Genomic DNA, 24,177 nt, shown 5'->3' with positions numbered 1-24,177 from the left:
TATTTTAATTCTTAGATACCAAATTCTCATTTTCTGCCCTGATTGCTCTTGTTGACTTATCTTTGAAAGATGTTCTCTCTGTGCAATGTCTAGAGATTATTTAGCAAGATGCCAATGTTGGCACCACTTAATGTGTTGATTGGTTGTATTATCAGTAGCTGTTTAAAATAAATTACTATTAAACTATTATTGTCCCTGGCTAACAAAACACAATATTTTGGTCTTTAAATATGAAACAATCATTATGAATAAACATGGTGAATAATGTTAAACTGCAACTCTGATTTGTGTAATGGTATATTAATATCTCTTGTAAAGTATGAAGTTGCTGAGAGCTTTTATGTTTACTGTTTCCTTTTGTTACCGTTGCTGCTAATGCCACTAATGGTAATACATTACCTATTCCTGCTGATTATGTCTGAAAATTATTAGCTTTTAGGATCCAAGATCCTCTGGGGACTACTTAAATGCTATATAAAATTAAGTTTCCTTTTAAGACTTTAAATCAGTGCACATCAGTAGGAGTCCAATGTGAACAAAATTCTGCACTGGAGACAAACTGATGCGTATGCAAAAGTATATTATGCCCAGTGACAGCTCTGTTGTAAAAAAATATATATATGGAAAAAGGATTAAATGTCAATGCAGCAGGAGGCTGGGCAAAGCAGTATCGAGTAGGGGTCACAACACCTACAAATCATTAGGACATGAGCTTAAGCACAAGCGATAGTAGTATTTTCTGATTTGCGTGACTTTTGTACATTTCCTACGTAAAATATGTGTAGAATGTCATGCTAAATGCCAGGTCTTAGGTGGATGTGCAATGTCCAGCTTTGTGCTGAAATGACCATGTGACTGACAGTGCGAGATGGAAGACTTTAAAAAATTAGTTCCTTTCTCTTCCAAGGGGAGGTCTGTTTTCATGATGTCTAGTTGGATAATGACAATTCACCAGAAATACATTGTCTATTTATTTTAAACTTAACCGCATGGCACACAACCATCATAAGAGACAATGGTTGATTGGCCTCAAATTTCTTTTCCTTAAGTGAGGAGGCATAATGATTGTCATAATATATAAATGTCTTTGTTTTCTAAAATGATTTATGCTGTAAATTAAATTATCATCATCATTTTTCAAAGGAAAAATGACTATGAATTACAAAAAAAAACCCACTTGAATCGATTTCATAATGTTTCTACACTGTCTATTTCTTAGAGCGTGTATATGTTTGTATACATAAGAGGACTTGAAACTTTTGTTAATAGGCTAGTGAGATTTAGAGAGTTGTCTTAGAAATCAGATGAGAAGCAAGTCTTTGTGTGCCAAACCTCCATTACAAAATTTATGCTCAAGAACTATTACTCTAGTAAGAGTGGAATCATCCTAGATGAAGGGGTTTGGGGATCGCCTCCTCGAACCAAAATCTTATACAGTTAAGAAAACCAAAGTCCAGTAAGATCTCAGTGGCTTGCCCAGTAACCCAAACTAGAGTTGACTAAGCCTGGGTTCGGACTCCCCAGCGCTGTACTTTCTTGTTGTACTCACCCCCTGGTCATTTCAGTGTTGGGCTGCTAACCACAAAGTCAGCAGGCAAAACCAGAACTTTCTACTCCAATAAAGAGTTACAGTCTCAGCAGCCCACAGGGGCAGTGCTATCCTGTCCTACAGAATCGCTGAGAGTCAGAATCCACGCCAGGGCAGTGAGTGCCGTATGGTGTGAGTCAGTTCAGAGTGAGAAGGAATAATGTTCCTTGGAGCCGGAGATTCTATAGACATTTTTTTAAGGGCACAATTTCTGCATTTTTTCTAGAAACTTACAGAAGAAATTCCATACTTGTTTTAATATCGTGATTACTGTTCTTACAAGTCAATCAATGACTGTGCCTTACAAACACAATTCTAGAGATAAATTCATCTCATGGTTCATATGATCATGTGGGGTAATTTGGTTGAGTAAGTTCTGGTGCTTAAATTCAAGTTCCACCACCATCCATCGACCTTGTCCAAATCACTTAAATTGTATTTATTTTCTCACTGGTAAATGAGAATAGCAATTAAATCTACCTTAGAAGAGAATCAGGAGCCGTGTAGTGCTCACTGGGCTGCCAACCACAAAGTCTGCCATTCAGAAACACGAGAGACTGTCGTAAAAAGACAAGGCTTTCTACTCCCATAGTGACCTACAGTCTCAGAAACGCAAAGGAACAGCTCTACTCTGTCATATGGGGTCTCTATGAATCAGTATCTTTTTTCTTTCTTTGAGTTTATAGGATAATGAAGAAGAGTCAATGACTTACTGCATTTAATTAGCATAGAGGCTGACACGATAGGATTATTAAATAAATATTAGCTGTGACAATGACTGCTATCATCATTGTTTTTGCACAAGATGAGCTGCTTTGGAGTTGAGTGTGATTCACGGCGACCCCGTGCTTGCAAATCGGAACTGTGCTCCACAGGGCTTGTAAGGCCACCCCATTTCAGAACTAGATTTCCAAATTCTCATTCAAGGAAAGTGTCATTGGTTCAAGTGGTCAACCTTGCAGATAACCAATGAGTCCTCTCGTAGCTAACTGAAATTAGCAATCTAAAATTACATATGCAAATATAGCATTTTTTTCTGTATGGTGCCTTAAAAAGACAAAGAAAGAAAATGATAGAAATTTAAATTAATAATGTTACCATGAAGGGGAAAGCTGTAGTACCAAGTACATATTTTAAATTTGAAAATGCTAAGACTATTATATTCAGAGAATTAAATTGACTATAAGAATAATAACTCCTTAAGTATGTTCTTTTCTTTCTCCTTCAGCCCTTGATATCAGCTTCGCATTTTCCCCCTCCCTCCCCACCCTCCCACCCTCATGAACCCTTGATAATTCATAAATTATTATTTTTTTTTATGTCTTACACGGACCGATGTCTTCCTTCACCCACTTTTCTGTTCTCCATTCCCCTGGGAGGGGGTTATATATAGGTCATTGTGATTGGTTCCTCCTATCTCACCCCATCTTCCTCTTCCCCTCCTGGTATCACTACTCTCATTATTGGTCCTGTGGGGTTTATCTGTCCTGGATTCCCCGTGTTTCCAGCTCTTATCTGTACCTGTGCACATTCTCTGGTCTAGCCAATTTTGAAAGGTAGAATTGGGGTCATTTGGGTGGGAGGTAGCATTAAACATCTAGAGGAAAGTTGTAAGTTTCATTGGTGCTATACAGCACCCTGACTGGCTCATCTCTTCCTTGTGACCCTTCTGTAAGGGGATGTCCAATTGCCTACAGATGGCCTTTGGGTCTCTACTCCATACTCCCCCCTCATTCACAATGATATATTTTGTTCTGGGTCTTTGATACCTGATATCTGATCCCATCAATGCGTCATGATCACACAGACTGGTGTGCTTCTTCAATGTGGGCTTTGCTGCTTCTCAGATAGAAGGCTGCTTGTTTGTCTGCAAGCCTTTAAGACCCCAGATGCTATATCTTTTGAGAGCAGGGAACCATCAGCTTTCTTCACCACATTTGCTTATGCACCCACTTTGTGTTTAGCGATTGTGTCGGGAAGATGAGCATTGTGGAATGTCAAGTTCATAGAACAAAGTGTTCTTGCACTGAGGGAGTACTTAAGTATAGGCCCAATGTCCATCTACTACCTTAATACTAAACCTATAAGTATATGTACATAGATCTATTTTCCCATCATCATATATAAATATATTCACATATGTCATGCCTGTATTTAGACCTCTATAAAAGCCCCTTGCCTCCTAGTTCTTTCCTCTATTTCCTTTTACTTTCCTATTGTCCCTCTATCATGTTCAGTCATTCAGTTGTGTTTCAGTAATTCCTCTCGACTACAATGCTCTTGATCAAGCCCTACCAGGCCTCCTATACCCTCCTCACTATCGATTTTAGATCACTTGTTGTTCCTTTGTCCTTGGGTTTGTTAACACCCACTTCCTTTCCCCCCACCTCCCCCTCTCCCATGTCCCCCAAGAACCATCAGTCCTGTTGCTGTCTCCTCTGGATTGTTTATCCCGCCTCTCTTGTGTAGATAGACATGCAGAGACAATAATATGCGCAGAAACAAGACAGAGCAGAACAAAGCAACAAAAGAACACAAAACAACAATAAATGACAAAAAAAGAAAAGCCTATAAATAATTCATGGTCTATTTGTTGACCTTTAGTTTTCCGGTAGAGTCTGATGGGGTGCCATACCCTGGCCCCACAGTCTATTTTTGGTATTCCCTGGGGACTTCATTGCTCTGCTCCCCTTGCTGTTCTGTTGCATATCCCCAGCATCTCGCCTCGGTGTGGTGGGGCCAGATTGGACACAATTCCCGCACTGCGTCTCCAGTGTTATTCCCAGTAGTGCTATGGGTCAGTGAGGGGCATTGTGTCTCATGGTAGGGCAGGCCATATGGTCCTCTCTGTGCATTGGTTGCTCTGAGCAGGAATATCATCCTCAGGGCCTGGTGGGCCAGGATGTGCTCCACTCTCTCTACCTCCACCTTTGTTTGCTCCTGTGTGCTCTGATCAGACATATCCTTCTCCCTGAGCTGCAGCTTCAGTTCTGTCTTCTGAAGTGAATCTTCTGGGGGTGAGGGGGCTGTCCACATAGTTGGGGTTGGGGCCGGCCACCCTGGAAACTCTTTATGAGAGAGGAAAGCCCCATGGAGCGCATGATGACCTTAGGGTTAGCTGCCCAGTGAGTGACCACTGCACCACCACCAGAGTTCAAAATATCCGTGGAAAGATGACATGAACAAACGATGTGATTTTTCTATGAATTTTTGGATACCACCTCCAAGGTGTGCTTGCTTCCAAGCACGTGGCCCTCTCATCTGCTCTGAAAGCAGAGAGCTCCCCACACTCTGTTCGGCAGGAGGCCCTGAGATGGTTCTGTCAGGGTAAACCAGACCCCGACAAATATCACAGACTCATAGGCCCACCTCCTGGATGGCCATGATCCCCACAGCCAGGTCTGCACAAAGCGCAGGCAGAGAAGGGGGAGGAGAGCAAGGATGGTCTGCTCTTTTCAAGATTTCTGTCATTAATTCTAATAATAGAAGAGCTTTTTACTATACGTTAAATTTAAATATAACCCCAATATTTTTGAAGCTATAACACAGACTGTTATTTAATTAAAATAACAAATACAGTATAATAAAGCACCTGTTTTTTTAAGATAAGGAGAAATATAAGAAATTAAAAAAAACCTAACTGCTTTCCATTGCCACTGTAATAAAGTGTTTCCAAAGGAAATATGAAGTTTTAAACTTAATACACAAAAAGTATGTTACCGTTTTGACACAGAAAGCAGAGAACCCCATTATATATAATTGAAACTTCAAAGGAAATTGAGACAGGCAGAATGTAATTACCCAAATTAGAATCTGGACAGCAAACACATTTATACTGTAGGTCCAATAAGCCAGGGTCATGACTGTTTAAACATTCTATACCTCTCCTAGGATATCACAATAACTCAATAGATGTGGCAATAGTAAAAGAGCTAGCATTCACGCCCTTTTGTAAAATGAGTGAAATCATTACTGACCATAAAATCCAGTGTGTGTGTGTGTGTGTGTGTGTGTATTCATGTGCATGTATGCAGCCACAAACTTGTGCGTTCAATATTATTATGCACAGAATTCAGCAAGATTTTTAATATATCTTTATTTTACCTTATTTATAAGTGTACATATTTGCAGGCCAAGATACATGCATATATGACACTATATATCTATATAAATATACACATATACAATATTTATATATACATTTACATGTATATATGGTTTAAGTAAAAAAGCTCAATATATTTTTAATGAAGCCTTCCTACTATAGAAGTATTCTAACTCTATTAGACCCAATTCTTAATGAGTTGAAACTATAAAAAAGGAATTTAGTTTTCTTGAATACGTTCATGTCATCAACTATTGCTCAAATATATTTTCATGGTATATTGCTGGAAAAGAGACTATATTTACTCAGACACCGGAGATCACCTTGCAGAGGGGGCTCAGGGAGGAGACGAGTCAGTCAGGGTGCGATGTAGCAATGATGAAAAATACAACTTTCCTCTAGTTCCTAAATGCTTCTCCCCACCCCCACTAACATGATCCGAATTCTACCTTGCAAGTCTGGCTAGACCAGAGGATGTACTCTGGTACAGATAGGAACTAGAAACACAGGGAATCCAGGGCGGATGATCCCTTCAGGACCAGTGGTGTGAGTGGTGATACTGGGAGGGTAGAGGGAGGGTGGTTGGAAAGGGGGAGCCGATTACAAGGATCTACATGTGACCTCCTCCCTGGGGGACGGACAACAGAAAAGTGGGTGAAGGGAGACGTCGGACAGGGCAAGATATGGCAAAATAATAATTTATAAATTATCAAGGGTTCATGAGGGATGGGGGAGTGGGGAGGGAGGGGAAAAAAAGAGGGGCTGGTGCCAATAAGGAGCTGATGCCAGGGGCTTAAGTGGAGAGCAAATGTTCTGAGAATGATGAGGGCAATGCATGTACAAATGTACTTTACACAATTGATGTATGTATGGATTGTGATAAGAGTTGTATGAACCCTAATGAAACAAAACAAAACAAAAAAAACTCTCTGTTCCAAACCTCCTCAATTTAAAACTAAGGATTTCCTTTCTTTCCATTAAGCCTCCTTCTATTCCTACCTCCCTCCCCTTCTCCCCTTACCCTTCTCTGCACCCATGCCCACCCCATTTAGGAATGATTAGCCTTTGAGAGGATGTGGGTCCCATTCCTAGTCTTAGGGTAGATGTTTGAATGTTGTTTTGTTGGACTCTCAAATTAACAGTAGATCTTTGGCAGTCACATCCACTGAACAGGCAAACCCACTCTTCAGGTATATGTGTGCTGGTTTTCACAGAGGAAACCAGAAAGGCTTATCTGTTGTAATTAAATTCCCACTGGCTTGGTTGAAGTGGTTTTAGTCAGTGACAGATATATGCCCATAGGCAGAAAATTTTAAATAAAAGCTTGGCTTTTTTCTTTGCTTCATAGAGATGTATTCATGAGAAATTAACTCTTCAGAGGACGGTTTCTGATAGCCTTAACTTTACCAGGAGAGAAAAGGCCACTCAGACTCGGGTCACAGAGAGAAGGGGGAGAAAGTCCTATTTACTTTAAAGCATATTCAACTATATGACCATAATTAAGACTGGGTTGGGTTGAGGATTTATTTCAATTACAGAGTTATAAAAGTTTAATGTAGAATACAGTTCTAGAGACTCTAATTACGTTAGTATTAAAGCACCATATTAATACGTGGGGAGATGTTACATTAAAGGCCTTCTGTTAAGTCCTTGGAGAGGTAAATGAAATGAACTGCATTGCTAGCGGCTGGTGACAAGAAACGTGGACCCCAAAGCCTCCCTGAGTACAGAGTGGTAGGATGGAGCATAATAAATAAATAAACCAGTGGACAATAGCAAGACCACCGTCCCATCTACAACTATCGCTACTCTCAAATTGGAGATGTGGATGACAAAAATCCCCATCTGCGACCCACGTGCTCACTTCATGTGTGGGCAAAAACAGAGCAAAACAAAATTAAAAAAAAATGCTTTCTTCTATCCCATACACTCTATTATCTTGGCTCCACACTCGATGTTATTGTTAACTGTGAGTATTTTTGATTCATACTGTAGTGTATGTAAAATATACATCCTGAAGACCACATAGGAAATCCGTAGAAAGTTTTGTATGGCTTTTTGAAGTCTACTCTTTGAAGAAAGTCTATTAACTGAAACAAACTTCTTTATGAGAGAAAGGGCTTTTTTTTAATTCCTTTATATTAGACATATTTCAAATGACTAAACACTTCATTTCCTTAGTGGAAGGCCAACAGTTTAAAAATAACTAAATATTTATTAGAACTGGCGTGTCGTCATTCAGTAAACCAGACAAACTTAAAACAGTTTGATTAATCTCATTAATCGGCAGTAAAGGGAACATTTAAGCAGAATGATTTTACAACTTCATCTGCCATTTTTTTATCTCAGTTTTTATACTGGCTAAGTCTACATATTTGAGGAGAGGAGTTCTAAACCAATTGGCCTGGTATAGCAACCTTGAAATCTAACTTGTTGGCTGGAGAAGGAGGGAAGTTCAATCCATTGTTTTAGACACTCTCTCAAGGAGAATGGGGTGGAATAGAATGAAGTTTGAAGAACTGGGTCTTCCACTGCATCTTCCGTGTACCCTTTCTTTCCAGATTGAAGAAAGTCCTACCTGTATGTTCGTCAGAAGGGTCTCTATGGAAGACAGTCCATCAGGAAACAGAAAAGGAGATGGGAAACCTGGAGGGAGTGGTTGTCCGTGGCCAGTCAGAGAAAGTTTGTCCAGGCTGTCTCTCGCGGTTGGTGTGGAAAGCGGGGTCTCATCTGCATGTGATTGAAACAAAAATATAGAACAAGTTACGCTTGTCTGTTTTTATTAGACCTCAGTAATGGCTTCCCTAGTGGTTTCCAGAACATTTATTGCAAATTGGTTCCTGCTATCAGGAGAAAATGCTTTCTGCTGAATTTTCTTTAATGAAAAAGCTGTGGAGATACAACAAGATAACATTAATGAGTAACTTTATAAGCCTTTTAAATGCAGGCTCTAATGAGACTGAGTTTACAGTGCCACAGAATCTTTTTAAAACAAATATTATCTCATATATACTTGTGATAATATATTCAGGCTGCCTTTTTAGGCACCTTCCCAATTATCTCATTTCTGTTTGTTCTGTTTAGATTGACAGTGGAATATTTCTAGAACTTGATATAGGAAAAATGCTCCGTATATTAGTACTCGTTTTTTCCTTAATGAACTCTCCCATTTGATAAGTGATTTTTCCACATACTGTCTTAAGGAATCTACAAGAGAATGTACAATTAAAATCTTTCATTAAATGTCTAAAAAGAAAAACTAGAATCTAAATATACCCTTCCTCAACTATAATTGAATTGTTCAATATCATTAGAGCTAAAGATCTAATTCACTTGAACCTGAATGCCTTTTAATAGTAGCCTTTTACCTTCATATTGAAAAGTGATAGCTTTTATCCAAGGAAAAGAGGTTTAGCAAAAGGTAATAAAATACAGTGCCCATATAACACCATTTAGACAATCAAATATAAAGCCTCATAATACATATTAGTCTCTCCTTCCATTATTGAATATTATTCCACATTTTAAGCAACTTCGAGTAATACACCAAATACACATTCTTCTTTCTCTCCCAGTGAAACATTTTCATTCAGTTATTATTTAAATAAACATTTACAGTTTCATTAAGACAGACACATGCTATGGCTGAGTTTAGGTTATTATAATCACAAAGAATATTTTATTCATAGCAGGCTTCTCAATTTTATAAATATTTTCGTTTTTCACCCCAGGAAAATTAATCAGAGCAGTACATTTGCACAGTGCTGATAGTATCTCCCAATTCTGCACGAGACTAAAAACTTCAGCACACTTGCCTTTTATGCTTATAATTTGATTCCACTGTTCTCCACGATCATTCCTTTATTTTTCATTACAACTCCTAACCACACAACATGTTTTCCAATTACTTCTCTCTGGGGCAGAAATATTATGGGAGCTGCCACACTTTCCTATCTCTAACTAATGTCAGAACAAGTTAAATTCATCTCTCTCACCTCTCCACATTTCTAGTTAATGAACCACAGGGGAAGGCAGGGTGGGGAGGGGAGTCACGGACACAGGCCTTCTCTCCATTCCGCCTCTGCTGGGTTCCCTTCCACTCCTGCCTCTGTTAACCCACTGACAGATGTGTCAGGGCAGCAGACACTGGACGGAGGAACCGGGAAACCAGAAAAGTCAGACTCCTCATGGTTTTTTTTTTGTTTGTTTGTTTAATTTGTATCACATTTGTCACCAGGGTTAAAATGAAACGGTAGTGTGGAGGAAGGCGGCTTCGGCCTGGCTAATGTGAGTATGGCAATCTTGGACACCGCTTACCTAGCAGTCATAAATTACTTCCCTACCAAGGCTGCTGGTGTTTTCTCATAACAGCCCCAAAAAGCACTTATTAAACATCTATGTGCAGGTGAAATTGTTTAAGGATGGAAAGCAATAATTTTTGATCAGCATCACCTTAGCTGTCACATGCTAAAGAAAAGGTGGCTTAATAGATCATGGGAATAATAATTCCTTGTCTTTTCAAGAAAGCTATAGAACCAGATGACCACCTGAGGTTGCTTTTAGCTTTAGAACCTTTAACTCCACACTATTTCAAAACTGCTGGTGAAAACAAAATCATATATGTGCATACGCACACATGCATATTTTGAATGTTTCATCAACCTCATTTTGATTCAATTTGAACACATTTATGCTTGAATATACTTGGCTACTACGTGAATTAAGTCATTTAATCAGTCATCATGCATGCAATTATGAAAGCAACGTTGACTTAACCCAGAGAATGTGCTAGACACGGTGTAGAGAGAGCTGACAAACACACTGTTCAAGTCTCAAGAAGATCGCTTCCACTAGAGTAACTGATCCAGATGGCGAGACAGGTAAGTCCTTGAGTGAGTCAGCATGCTTTTTCTTCCATCTTTATGCTCTGGGCGCTGTTAGTTGCCATTGAGTTAGCGACAGTTTGTGGCAGCCTTATACAGCACACCAAGAAATATTATAGCACACGGCCTCATCCTACACCCTCGTTATGATTGCTGCTCTGTTAGACTACTCTATTAGTTCTAGGGGAAGACAAATCATTCTGTTTCCGTTTGTCTGTCACACGTGTGCAGGGGCACATGGTTGCATGCCTTTCTGCTGAAATTGCTTCAATAGATGATTCATCTCGATTCTCACGACACCAGCTACGTGTGGACACAATATTATTGAGCATAAATTCATCTGATTAAATTATTCACTTTTTATTTTCCATACAGAGAGGCACTGTAAAGGCCTCTTTCATTTACCAAGTTAAATTCATCTTTCTCATCTTTCCACAGCTCTAGTTCATGAAACTATGAACTTTAGGACAGAATGACTGCCTCATAGTGTGACTTAAGTACTTAAAATCTCTATGTGTGTGTTTATATAATATAGATTACATATAATCTATATTACATAATATATATTTGAAAAGCAGAAAAATCAAGTAATACCAAAAATGACCCTTTGGGCCCCAGGGCTAAGAGTTGTCATCTTGTGGCAATGGACATGATATGGAGTCTCACTGAGTTATTTTGGTCAAGATTCTAAAATTGGGAACAAAGTTATTCCTTTTGCAATAGGAGTGGACTTTCCTCTCTTCAATGTTGTAAGGCACTTAAAGCAACAGTTCAGGAAAGCCATGATGAGTGTTTTGATATCACAAAATGCCCCCTACCTTCGAATAGTGAATGATCATGAAGCATAAATCCACACAATGTATTCTTAAGCGACATATCTCTGTGCATTTTGTTTATAAAGTTTATCTTTACAAAGAAGTTTGTCCCTCAGATCTTACAATGGGACTTCAAAAAGTTCAGGGGAAGATGGAATTCCAAAATAATGAGATTTTTCCATGAGTCTTTAGAAAGCTCCATAGTATGATCTTTAGATTAGGACAGTTATTTTAAAATGTAATCAGTTTTTCGTTTTGGTTTGTTTTCTAAATTTGCTTTTTAATCATTTCAAACTGTGGCTAAGCAGCAGACACTGTACAAGAATTCCTACATGCTTTCTGCAGTGATTTCCAGGGGAGTTCCCATCAAGATCTGTCCACCTCATAAGCCTAGGAATCTCTTCCCGTGGCCTTCGGGGGGAATGGTCTCACCGATTAATTTGTGTAGAACCTTGAGATGGGGAGACCGTATTATTTATTTGAGTGGCTCCCAAATTCAGTGACGTGTACCCTTGCCTTTGAAAGGCAGGGGATTTGTGGGGGCAAGTGAAAACAGCATGGAGAGGAGGACGGGGCCTTGTGAAAACCGGGATAAAGAGCGTTTGGAGCCATCAGACAAGGCATGCCAACAACTGCTGGAAGCTCAAAGAGGCAGGGAAGAAGTCTGTCCCATTGCTCCCAAAGGGAGGGCAGCCCTGCTGATGGGTCTGTTTTGAATTGCTGGTCTTCGGAACTGTCAGGCCTTATCGTTGTTATTTTATTGATTTATCCATCAAGATTTTGGTAAAAATCAATCCCTTTGGAATATACGATTTCCTAAAAGTGATAGAGTATTTTGTATTGGCATATATAGTGCAATAAGACATCAGACGTCTTTCTCTCTCTCTCACACACACACACACAAACACATACTCACGCACATGAACTTGAAAGAGAATATTTAATTCCAACCCAAAGGGACTAGTTATGAAAATAACAATTGAGTTACATTTTATTAAAACAGGAAAGAAAACATTTTAAAAGTAGAGGCTAATTATTATTTTTTTTAAGAACATTGTTCCTTAGGATATCCTGCTAAATTGTTATGTGTGATAAGATTGGAAGGAAAGAAAAAAAAAAAGTCTTACAGAAGCATCTATCTTCTAATTATTGATAAGTGACTTAAAATCCAAGTTAGATCATGAAAAGTAGTAAGAAGATTAAAATATTGTTTCCTACTATATTTAGTTTGAAAATTTAAAAGCATTTTCTTCTATTCTAAGTTATGCCATCACATTTTATTAGCATGACTTTTCATGTATCTATTTCAATTTAAATAATATATCCAGGGGAAATATTTTTCCAAAAAATCATAATGCTATAACTCTCATTCTAGAATAAAAATTTTATGAATTTAATTTCAAACTCACTTTCATACCCCGAATTTAAAATTGTCCTGGAAACGTCAATAAAATTGTCACCACAGTACTTTCTCCCTGGTAGGTGCTTTCCATTTGGTGATGACTCAGCGAGACCCTGTGTAAACGACAATGAATCACAGCATAGTCCTGCATTGTCCTACCAATGGTTATGCATGAGCCCATTGTAGCCAGCTCATTGAGAGCCTTCCTCTTTTTACTGACCCTCTAGTTTACCTAGCATGATGTACTTTTCCAGGGAAAGGCCCGTCCTAATAACATGCCCAAAGTTCAAATTTGTCATCCTGGCTTCTAAGTAGCATCTGGCTGTACTTTTCCCAAGACAGATGTGTTTGTTCTTTGGCAGTCCCCGGAAAATTCTTCACCAATACCATAATTTAAATGCTTCAAAACTTCTGTGGTCTTCTTTATTTATTGTACAACTTTCACATGCAAATGAGATGACTGAAAATACCGTGGCTGTATGTCTGAGACATATGCTATATATCACACTATGCTATAAGGAGCCTTGTTCGCATTGTAGGTAGATGTTGGGCCCAACTGCAAGGTTGATGGTCCAAGCCCACTACCTACTGCAGGAAAAATAGAAGCTGCCCACTCCCCTAAACATTCATAGTTTCAGAAACTCTATGCAGACTCAGTAGGGACCCTTGTGGTGTGGTGGGTTACACTTTGGTCTGCTAACCACAAAGCTAGCAGCTGGAAAACCCCAGCCATTGTGCTAGACAGATGAGCCTTTCTACACCCATCAAGAGGTACTCCCAACAAGTCCCAAAGAGGCTTGCGATGAGTCCAAATCAACTTGATGGCAATCCATTTGTTTTTTTGGCAATAGATTTGATTTTAGATTATATGTTATTATGTCTATAATACAGCTTTGGTAATGTAGAAAGCAAGCTAGGCTTGTTTCGGAAGTATCAGTTCAAATCCTAAAACAACTAAGTACCAACAAATACCAGAACTCAAAAAAACCAAAAACACAAAATAGTCTTATAGTCTGAGACTCAGTTATCTCTTAAGAAGGTAACTACAAAGGCAAAGGATTATAGTTTAAATCCAAGTAGATCATAGGTGTATAAGTGCTTTGTAAAACACGAAACTCTAACTAGTAAGGATCTCTGGTGGCCTTGCCTACTAAGCACTGGATAACTAACCCAAGTTCAGTGGGCCAAGCCAACCCACTGCTAGATGAGGCAATCTGTTCTTGTGGAAAAAAAAACAGTCTCAAAATCCGAGTCAGAATCAATGGGTTGTGTCTTATACAAATAATAAATATGAAAGTATAATTAATAAATAACTAAAGCTGTTGCAAATTTTCTTTTAACCAGGTTTCAATGTATCACGGAGAGCACTATTGTTTTGAACAATAAAGTTGTGGTTACTATTGTCTTTCTAACGGGCCTTGTGGTGATAAACTATATAAAGTGCACACAGAGGGTGGCTTCAAATAGTTTGGGGGAAAATGGAATTAAAAGATAATGGAATTTTTTCCATGAATTTTTGGACCCCCCTTGTATATAAATTGCTTTATTCAACTGTCCATTAAATAGCTGCAATTAACTATGATGAAAATCACTTGAGACCTATCAAAAAGTTGCACACTTGTTTATCAGTGACTATTCAAGCAGCTTAATCTAGAGGGACTGGGTACAAGGAACAGAGTCACAGACGGTGAAGACCATAAAAACGCATCACAAGGTCCTGGTGTGCATGTGGCCACAGAAACACTCCAGATGTTGAATCTGAGTGAGTGAAAAATTGTGAAGGAGATCTTTGTAGTTGTATCTGTGAGAGAGGCTGAAGGTATGCTAAAAATGCATCTTGATCCTAGCATTGCCTAATGTCAGTTACAAACTATTGACACCACTGGACAGAGATCAGCAAGGTCCACAGTTCAAAACCACCCATTATTCTTCAGGGGAAAGACTTGGATTTCTTTTCCTGTACGCAGGTCCATTCTTGGAAAGCTGCAGGGGCTGTTCTACCCTGTCTTTTAGGGCTGCCGAGTCAGCATGGACTTGATGGCAGTGAGCTGGGGTTTTGGACTTTCTCAGTGCAATGCATACAGTATGTATTGCACACCTCTTAGCTCTATCACTACTATTTACATCAGTGATTCTTAATGTTTGAAGATTTCTCCTTTGAGATGCTAATGAACGTTATGAATCACCCCTTAGAAATACAACTAGCCCCAGCTCCCTGAGTCAGTTTTGATGAAACCTGTGAATGAGGTAAAGTCAGGCAAGAGACAGCGGCGCCCAGTCTAGAAGTAAGAAAGAACGAGTCTGCCTGCTCTGACGTGGCACCACGTCCATGAGAGCAAAATGAAACACATCTCCTATGGGAAACCCACTCCATGGACTTCACTGACATTATCTTGGATTAGGTGAACGCTGTAGGAGGATGACTTTTTTTACAAGCAAATTAATAGTCATCTCAATAAGGTTATGCGTCAGACAAAAGGGATTCAAATGGCACACATGTTATTCAGAAATCAGATGAGAGTATATTTAGATTGTGTGAACAGAGGGGAAACTGAAGGCCAACCAATCTTCATGTCCATGTGCACTTGAAATGGGCAGTGCATTGTAGGACAGACTTAGACAGGGGGAAGCCAGGTATCATACGAGTAAGCTAGGCAAGGAAACCAACTCACAGAAGCCAGGGATCTGAAGTCCCTTGGAGAATCTGGGTTCTTAAGAGGAAAGTCCACTCCAATCATTATTCTGAAATTAGTCCTCCTCAGACTCTTCTGTGTCTGTTGTTTTAGGAATGCACGCATGGACTGTATTGAGGTTAGCCACACATTAATGTTTGCACACTTAGCTTTGACAGAAACCTCAGCCCTATCATGGCAACGGACCGATGGAAGTCACATGCTCAGGTAGCTATGGATAGATTTCCCTCTCCATAAATCTGGAGTTTCTTGTTAAAAGTGGAAGGAGTATCATGCATCAAAGGCATACAGATTCTCCCGCATGCCCCCTGATTGACCTGTCAGGCATGCTGGGCTGTTTTCATGCCATTTGTTTCCTGTAGTCCTGAGTGTTTAGGAAAGAGCTAGAGTAGCTTATGCTGAAAAAAAAAATCCACTCAATTGACCTTTTGTCTTCGTGCACGATCCTGTAGGTTTAACCTCACTGCTGATCCTGCGATCAGCATCAGAATCTGGGAAAGCATTTACTGAGAGCTGCATTCCAGACGCGCTCCTATTTCCTAGGTTAATGTTTGGCATATCTGCACAGTAGGGCCATTAAGGGTTCTAAGAGCACAACGGAAACAATCACAACATTTGTTTTTAGATGACTGACTCAGGACATGTACACCGGGCTTTATATAGAAACTGTTTTTGTTTTATTATGGGACTGTTTGCCTGTTAGTGATCACATCATTAAAAATAAATGAAAGGGGCTGGTAAAATGCTTCCCCAAAGCAGAAACCTAATTAAAGGTGATATGTCTGTGAGCAGCCTCCCCCACCCCACCACCACACCCCCGCCTCACACAGGATTCAGAAATAGAACAAGATTAGTCCTTTCTCACTTTATAAGGCCCAGAGAAGACTTCACAGGAAAACACCACTTCTGATCTAATTTTCTATTTCTATGTACTTTAATAATCTACTTTACAGTCTGTGCTTGCTCCTAGAAAGTGAACTAGTTGTGTTCCTACAGATAGATTCTTCATCATGTCAGAACGCACAAAAAGAAAACTGATGGTTCAGCTCAAACAAAACTGCACTCCCCTTTGAAAGCAAAGTGTATACGTTGTAAGACGTGCTGTCCTAGTAGTTGAACTAACGCACACCCAGACACTCCATAGCTCGAAACGGCCACCCTGGGAAGCCGGAGTTAAAGGTGAAAAAATAGATCAGTAAACTTGTGGTTTATACATTCAGGGGGGTGATGGGGAGAAAGTAGACCTTTTCATTTTAAGGGGCGGAGTTACTCTCATTTCATGGATGGTGGAAAAAGCAGGAAACTGCATTCCCTTGATAACTCTGTCCTTATTGTGTTGTGACCTTGGCCAATTTACTTAAATTTACATCTGCCAAAAGTGAGTTTCTAAAACGTGCTTTCGGAACTTTCCGGGGGAGGAGGAGAGAAGTTGTCACATAAATCCAAGGCCTTTTCAAAATTAGCATTACTCCAGAAGTAAAGAGAAAATGAAGGAAGAAATGCCAGTTCCCCACGAGGGCCGGAGTTTGAGAGCTTTGCCGCTTACACTCCGTCTGCATCGTTCTAGTTCCTTGGTGAAGTTCCAAACTGGGAATATTAGTGCCAGCGGCTCTAACACAATCCGTCCACAATGGTTCTCCTGAGATGTAAGGAACCTGTGTCACTGCGTCTTGTTTTAAACAAGGATGTGCATTTGACTGTGGAACTACAAATATCAGGGATCTAGAAAAAGTGAGAGTTGCTTTTGGAACACATTGATTTTAAATTCTTCGTTTTATAGATTCAGAGACAAACGGACAAGCCCTGTCTGACTATTCTCTCTTTTTTAAAGTTGCTGGTTATTTTTCTTCCTTTTCCTGCATTGTGACACTTTGAGAGAAATATAGGGCAAAGGAATGTGTCTGATGCCTGAAGGACATGCATCCCTCTACAAGGCGGTGAGACAGATATGAGTTTATCGTAATATGGGTCAACGATTAGGGTTACCTGCTCCCATAAAGCGCTACAATATTAGAAACTCACAGAGGCAGTTCTATCCTTTCCTACAGGGTCAATATAAGCGGCATCAAGTCCATGGCAGTGAGTTATCTTCATATGTGAATATTAAGTCCACTGAGTTGGATAATGAGAATGGGATTGTGGTTCTTTTATAAGTCTTGGCATGTCTAAGAGACACACTCTGACAGTAAAGTACTGTCTGTACAGTACTCATGTTTAAGCTGAGTTTTTCAATACATTTTTCATGTAGTTTTTGTGGTAAAATTGGTGCCTCGATTGATAGTCAAGTCAGCATATACTCGAGTATATGTGGTAAGCCAAATACTGAACACTTAAAGACAATACTTACAGATTAAATGACAGATGTTTGGTATGTACTTCTGAATTCTCAGGGGGTGGGGTGGGGGAGGAAAATTGGGGGGAGAGCATATGAAACAAGAGTCTGTGGATGATCACTGCAAATGGTGAATGATGGGTATATTGGGGTTCATTAGCCTATTCTAATTTTATGCTGGTTTGACATTTTCTATAATAAAAAGTTAACATAAAGGTAACTACTCAGTAAAGATTCTATTAACTCATTCTTTCAGAGGCAGAGGCATTGTTATGATGATGATCGCCATTATCATCGAAATAGCTAGCACATGTTTCGTGCTTACTATGTGGGCAAAACTCTGCTCTAAGCACTTCACATGTATTACCTCATGGAATCATCACAACGGTTTGTCGGGCTGTTAGTAGTGTCACTCATTTTACACACCAGGGGCGCAAAGTGCAAAGTAGTTCATTAGCCTGCCAAGATCACTGGGCAAGTTACGAAGAGGCTCTAGACTAGAACCCAAGTAGCTTTGCTCCACCGCACATGGGTCTGTAGGTTAACGCAGGGAAAACTAAAATGGATAAGACTTTTTAAAATGTCTGGAACAAGGTGTACAGAGAGTACAAGGCACATGCCCAGGTTTCCTCAGGCTAAAATTGTCAGACTTGTGCACCAAACCATAGTTAAGAACTAAGCCCTGTAAAGTTTATTCTATAACAAACTCAAGGTTAAACACAATAGTATGCAATAACACATGGGCACTACTTTGTGATGCATATAAAATCATTATGATCTTGTATTATTAATTTCTGTTTTCTGTCTAGAAAGATCCACTACAGATGCTACACTAAAATGGACATTTGACAAACTGATGTTAGTTATGAACTGTATCTAACATATGTACACATTTGACTTCATGACACTTATGCACAGAACTTATAGAAGAGATGCTGTTTATACTCCAAAGTCTTCTATTTTCTCATCTGAGTAGAAAGAAATCTTAAGAGGATACTGACAGATATTCCAACCATCCAGAAGCCCTTCTGGGACAGTATATTACAAGGTAGGCTGCTAACTGCAAGGTCAGCGGTTCAAATGCACTAGCAGCTCTGAGGAAGAAGGGTGACACTTCTGTTCCCATAAATATTTACAGCCTCAGACACTCACAGGGGCACCTGTATCCTGTCCTATAGAGCCAGTGTTAGTCAGAATCAACTCAGTGGCAGTGAGTGTATTTTTTTCATGCCTCTTTTTCTCCAATGTTGGAATTATGATGTACAATGCAGCCAAATGATTTTCAAAGCAACCAATTTCCCCCCAAATCAACTACTTGCACAAACACTTTCATCATCATTCATTTTATCCCAACAAAGGGATCTACCCCAGGAATGAAACGGCAGGAACTCCCCATATTAGAAAACCCTATTCAAAACCACGATAAAGATTTATTATCAATTGGAATTTGAAAGTGTCCATACAGGCATTTGCTTCTAGATATTTGCTCTCAGGAGCCTTGCCGGTGCAGTGTTAAGCGGATGGCAGTGTTAAAGGGTCAGTGGTTTGAACCCACCAGCCGCTGCCAGGAGAAAGATGTGGCAGTTGCTTTCATAAAGTTGACAGCCTCGAAAACTCCACGGGATCATGGACTCTGCCCCCAAAGGTGTCATGTGTTGGAACTGACTCCACGACAATGTTTGTTTTTGTTTTGTTCTTGCAATACAATTATTAATCACCCAGGGAGCCCAGGTGGCATAGTGGGTTATGTGTTGGGCTTCTAATTTCTAACTTCCCACTTCAAGGTCAGCAATTCAAAGCCAAGTGCTCTTCAGGAGAAAGACAAGGGTTTCGAGGCTGAACCCCACAGGCGCTGTGCGTCGCCGTCCTACATGGTAGATACGACTCAGAACCGACCCAACGGCAATGATTTGGTTGGTTTTTTATCAGAACCCAGCGTACCAGCAAGATCTGCACTTCCCTTTATTAAACCAGGAGAGTTTCCTTTTAAATGAGCATATGCAAATATACAAGGTAAAGAAACAAGGCTTATTTGGGGATATTTAACACAAAACAACTATTTTCCAAGAAAATTACTTTGGAGGAAGCAAGTCCTGTGATTTGCCTATTCTTTAAGCCAAAGGCACTGCCATCAGGTCAATTTTGACTCACAGCAACCCCACAGGCAGGGTCAACCTGGGCCTTTGGGCAGGTTCCCGATACTTTCTAATCTGTATGGGAGCGGGCAGCTTCATCTTCCTTTGTGGTTACCAGCTCGACGTGTAACTCACTACACCACCAGGGCTCCTTTTTTTCTACAAGTTACTATTAAATCCTAGATAGAACCACAAGGAGTCTCCTGCACTTGTTTCAATTTAGATCCCCTGGATTTCTTCATTATATAACCTTAGCCATGAACTTGCCTCACTCTCCACTAGAAGAACTTAATTTAGCATTCCATGTCACACACTCTCAGTACGAGACCCCATTCCTCCCTTGACTCCTTCAGCACACACCAATCCTAGCACTGAGAGCTCCCATAGTACTTGCTTATTATTCTGCTCAGGTAAGATGTCATGAAATAGGTTATTCAAACCCTCCTCTAAGACAAACATTAGCTCCCTTATTTAGATAACTCAATTTATATAAATATACTAATTTAGTACAAGACAATGATGATTTAATGAAAGAATTCTTGTCTTTCTTGCAGGAGAATCAGGTTCAATTCCAGGTCTATCTATTGCATACAGCACTACCACTGTCAGTCAGTGGAAGCTTGCTTGCATGTTGTTAAGGGTCATGGGGAGGATATGAGCCAGTCAGGGTGCAGTGTAGGATCAATGAAACATATGACTTTCCTCTAGTTCCTCCCACCCCCGACCAATGACCTCAATTCTACCTTACAAATTTGGCTAGACCAGAGGATGTACACTGATACAGATAAGAACTGGAAACACAGGGAATCCAGGACAGATAAACCCCTCAGGACCAATAATCAAAGAGTAGAGATACCAGGAGGGTAAGGGAAGGTGGGGGTAGAAAGGTGAAAATGATCACAATGATCTACATATAACCCCCTCCCTGGGGGACAGACAACAGAAAAGTGGGTGAAAGGAGACATTGGACATGAATGGACAGTGTAAGACAAGAAAAAATAATAATAACTTATAAACTATCAAGGGTTCATGAGGGAGAAAGGGCCAGGGAGGGAGGGGAAATGAGGAGCTGATACCAAGGGCTCAAACAGAAAGAAAATGTTTTGAAAATGATGCTGGCAACAAAGGTACAAATGTGCTTGACACAATGGATGGATGGATGGATTATGATAAGAGCTGTACGAGCCCCCAATAAAATGATTTTTTTTTTAATGCAGCACAAGCTTCAGTGGAGGCTCCAGACTAAGGGGACCTGGAGAGAAGGGGCTGGAGATCTCCTCCGGGAATCAGTCCATGAACTCCCTATGGATCCCAATCTTCCTTCCTGTCTAGGGAGAAGGCACAGGCGTGGGCATGTGGACGGCGAGTCCAGGGTTCGCTCAAAATTAACTAAAAGGTCACTAATTTACTAAGTTGAAGAACTCCTTCCCAGCTCTAGGTATATTTTAACAGAACCTCTCAAGCCCCACACACATTGCCACAAAGCTCTCTGGAGAGAGGAAACCTGGCATGTGAACTTGAAGTGATTTGAAGCGATACCTAAAGGCTGCTACCATCACATCAGTGGCTTGGACCAATTAATTTATTTTCCCCCATCCATGGTAACTATTCACTAGCATACCTCATATGCAAATCATGTCTAACAAATTTCTTTACATAATTGGGTTTAACATGAAAAGCTATGAGAGAAGGAATGCTGTTTGTCTTGCCCACCCAGGGAAACTCGGGGCATTTAATATTTAGATATTATCGGTTCGATTAAATACTCAATATAATTTATTTACAAACTTTACATATTGAGGGCTTTGGTTGTACATTAATAACAAAAGATGTTAGCTGAAGTTTATGTATATTTTAAATCAGTTGAGTCAGAAGAAGTAAGAAAACACACAAAAAGAAATGCTTTGGGTTTGGGTCATCTATCTAGAAATGTGAACCAAATAAAAAATATGCAATGTTTGAATTTTTTAAACGAACCCAATATTTATCTAATTAATCCCATATAGGTGTGGCTCTCTGTAGAGAAAAAGGTCGGCGTGTATGTAATAAGATGTAGTCCAGTTCTCCACAGTTGCTGTGGTCTGCTGTGTCACAAGAGTGTCCGTGGAAAGATTGATAAGCAATTTGTCAGGAATATTATAGAAAGCATTCCATAGTAATAGATAGAAGGTTAAACTAAGTGACCTTTATATCCCCTCTACCGTTGAGATTTTATGACTTTTTCCTTTTAAACGAACTGATCTTTAACATAGTCATATAGAAATGCAAAGGAGAGCACTAATTTTTAGGATTTAGGGAAAGATAAAAAATTGAGTGTATGATTGTCATTGTCAGCATTCTTCCCTTGGCGAGGAGGGGGTTCTTAAGCAGCACAGCTGCTATTTTGCAACTCTCAGAACATAAACACATAATGCAAATTACTGGACCTGATTATATATATATTCCCCCCCACCCCCCAATTTATAAACACTCCTTCTTGATGGCAAAGTAAAAAAGGATGACATTGTCAGATGTGCAAATTGTTATTATTAGTTTTCTAATGCACTATAATTAAGAGAACCACAGTTCAATAAAAAAGACATGTCAAAAGTAAATGAAACATTTAGAAACCTTGATGAAAGTCTCATTTATAAGTATTTTTACATTTAATTTGGAAAACTTTGAAATTTAAAAATTATGCTAGAAATACAGACTAAACAAAAGTAATGGATTTTTTTGTCAAGTCAAAGGATCTCGCTTTATCTCTCGTGTTATATTCACAGTCTAAAAGCATGATGATTCCTGCACAGGTGGAGTCACATCTTCTGAATCATAATGCATTTTTGCCTTCCAGGCAGTAGGAATTGCACAGATTAGAATTTAAGCTGCAAAGAGCATTGTGAGTTCTGCTGGGAATTGAGGAAGGACAATGTGTGTGTGGCGGGGGACCCAATGATAGAGGAAAGAGTGGTTAATGTAGAAGTTAGAGAGGCAAGAGGGCCAGATTTGTGTGGGCTGTCGTGGACTGTAATCAGGAGCTTGTAGCCCATGGTGTTCTTGGTCATGTTACCAAGCTTTCTGATCATGTATGAGTATATCTTATTAGAATTTGGCACTGTTTTATCCTAATGTGACAACTTGACTGCTCATTCTGGGTACATGTTCAATTCCCGTGAAACTTGCATTATTACTCCTTGATCTATAGCTTGTATATTTCTTTCTAGCTTGTCTCCCCCAATTACAATGCAAGGACGATCAGAGCAGGATTCTTCTCTGTATTCCTGACGGTTCTGTTCTCTGAACTAAATGGAACTGTTTTGTCTAGCCCCTATGGTTGTCTTTGTTAAGTGCCATCAAATCGACTCGGATTCATAGCAATCCTAGGTAGCGGTCTTCCATAGAAACAGGATGGGGCACTGTCCAGCCCGGTGCCACCCTCACAATTGTTATGTTTAAGCCCATTGCTGCAGATTGTGTCAATCGATCGCACTGGTGAGCTTTCTCTTTTGCATGGACCTTCTATGTTCCCACATAGAAGACTGGGACTTCTCCAGGGACCGGGCTCTCCTGAGTAGGAGTTCTGATGGCCCCGTCAGGGAAGCATCGGGCTGCTAATTGCATGGGCCGCTGTACAAACCCACCAACCTCTCCTAAGGACAAAGGTGAGGCAGTCTGCTCCCATCGAGTTTTATAGCCTCGGAAATACTAGATAGATGCTTTCTACGAGTCCAAGTTGATTTGATGACAGTAGGCTTATTTATTTATTTGTCTGCTTATTTGGAGGTAGGGTGGTAAGCGGAGGTTTCATTTTTTAAATTTATTTATTGTCTCTCTTGATAACATGTCCAGAGTATTTGAGATAAAATTTCCTAATCTTCATTTTTAAGGAGCGTTGTTGCTATCCTTCCCCCACAGCAGACTTGTGTGCTCTGGCATCATTCGCAATTCTTCCAATCGACTTAACCGACACCTCATCCAAATGCAGCGATTCTTCTTAGGTCTTGCCGATTCGTTGTTCAGTTTCACGTGCATTTAAGACAGGTGAAAACACCATGGATTCAGTTCGGCGCACCTTAGTCCTCAAAGTGACATCTTTGTTTTTGAGCACTTGAAATCGATCCGGGGCAGCAGATTGCAACAGGCTGTTGATTTCTTGACTGCTGCTTCCATGAGCATTGGTTGTGGGTCCCAGGAAAATGAAACCCAGACAACTTGAGTCTGTTCCCCGGTTAGCGTCCTGTTGTC

The 24,177-nt window shown here is 39.9% G+C and overlaps 1 protein-coding gene across 1 annotated transcript in view; it reads right to left on the bottom strand.

Annotated features, from left to right (window-relative positions):
- DACH1 (dachshund family transcription factor 1) overlaps positions 1 to 24,177 on the bottom strand; it is a 284,781-nt gene that overhangs the window by 58,539 nt on the left and 202,065 nt on the right. Inside the window, exon 8 of the mRNA XM_030884711.2 lies at positions 8,272 to 8,423. Coding sequence (XP_030740571.2) covers positions 8,272 to 8,423 — 152 coding nt within the window. The remainder of the gene's footprint in view (positions 1 to 8,271; positions 8,424 to 24,177) is intronic.

The sequence above is a fragment of the Echinops telfairi genome, unplaced genomic scaffold (assembly GCF_000313985.2).
Source record: "Echinops telfairi isolate 266 unplaced genomic scaffold, ASM31398v2 ScPeMD7_11;HRSCAF=52, whole genome shotgun sequence".
In the NCBI taxonomy this organism is placed as follows: Eukaryota; Metazoa; Chordata; class Mammalia; order Afrosoricida; family Tenrecidae; genus Echinops; species Echinops telfairi.
This window is presented reverse-complemented; position numbering and strand designations above follow the sequence as displayed.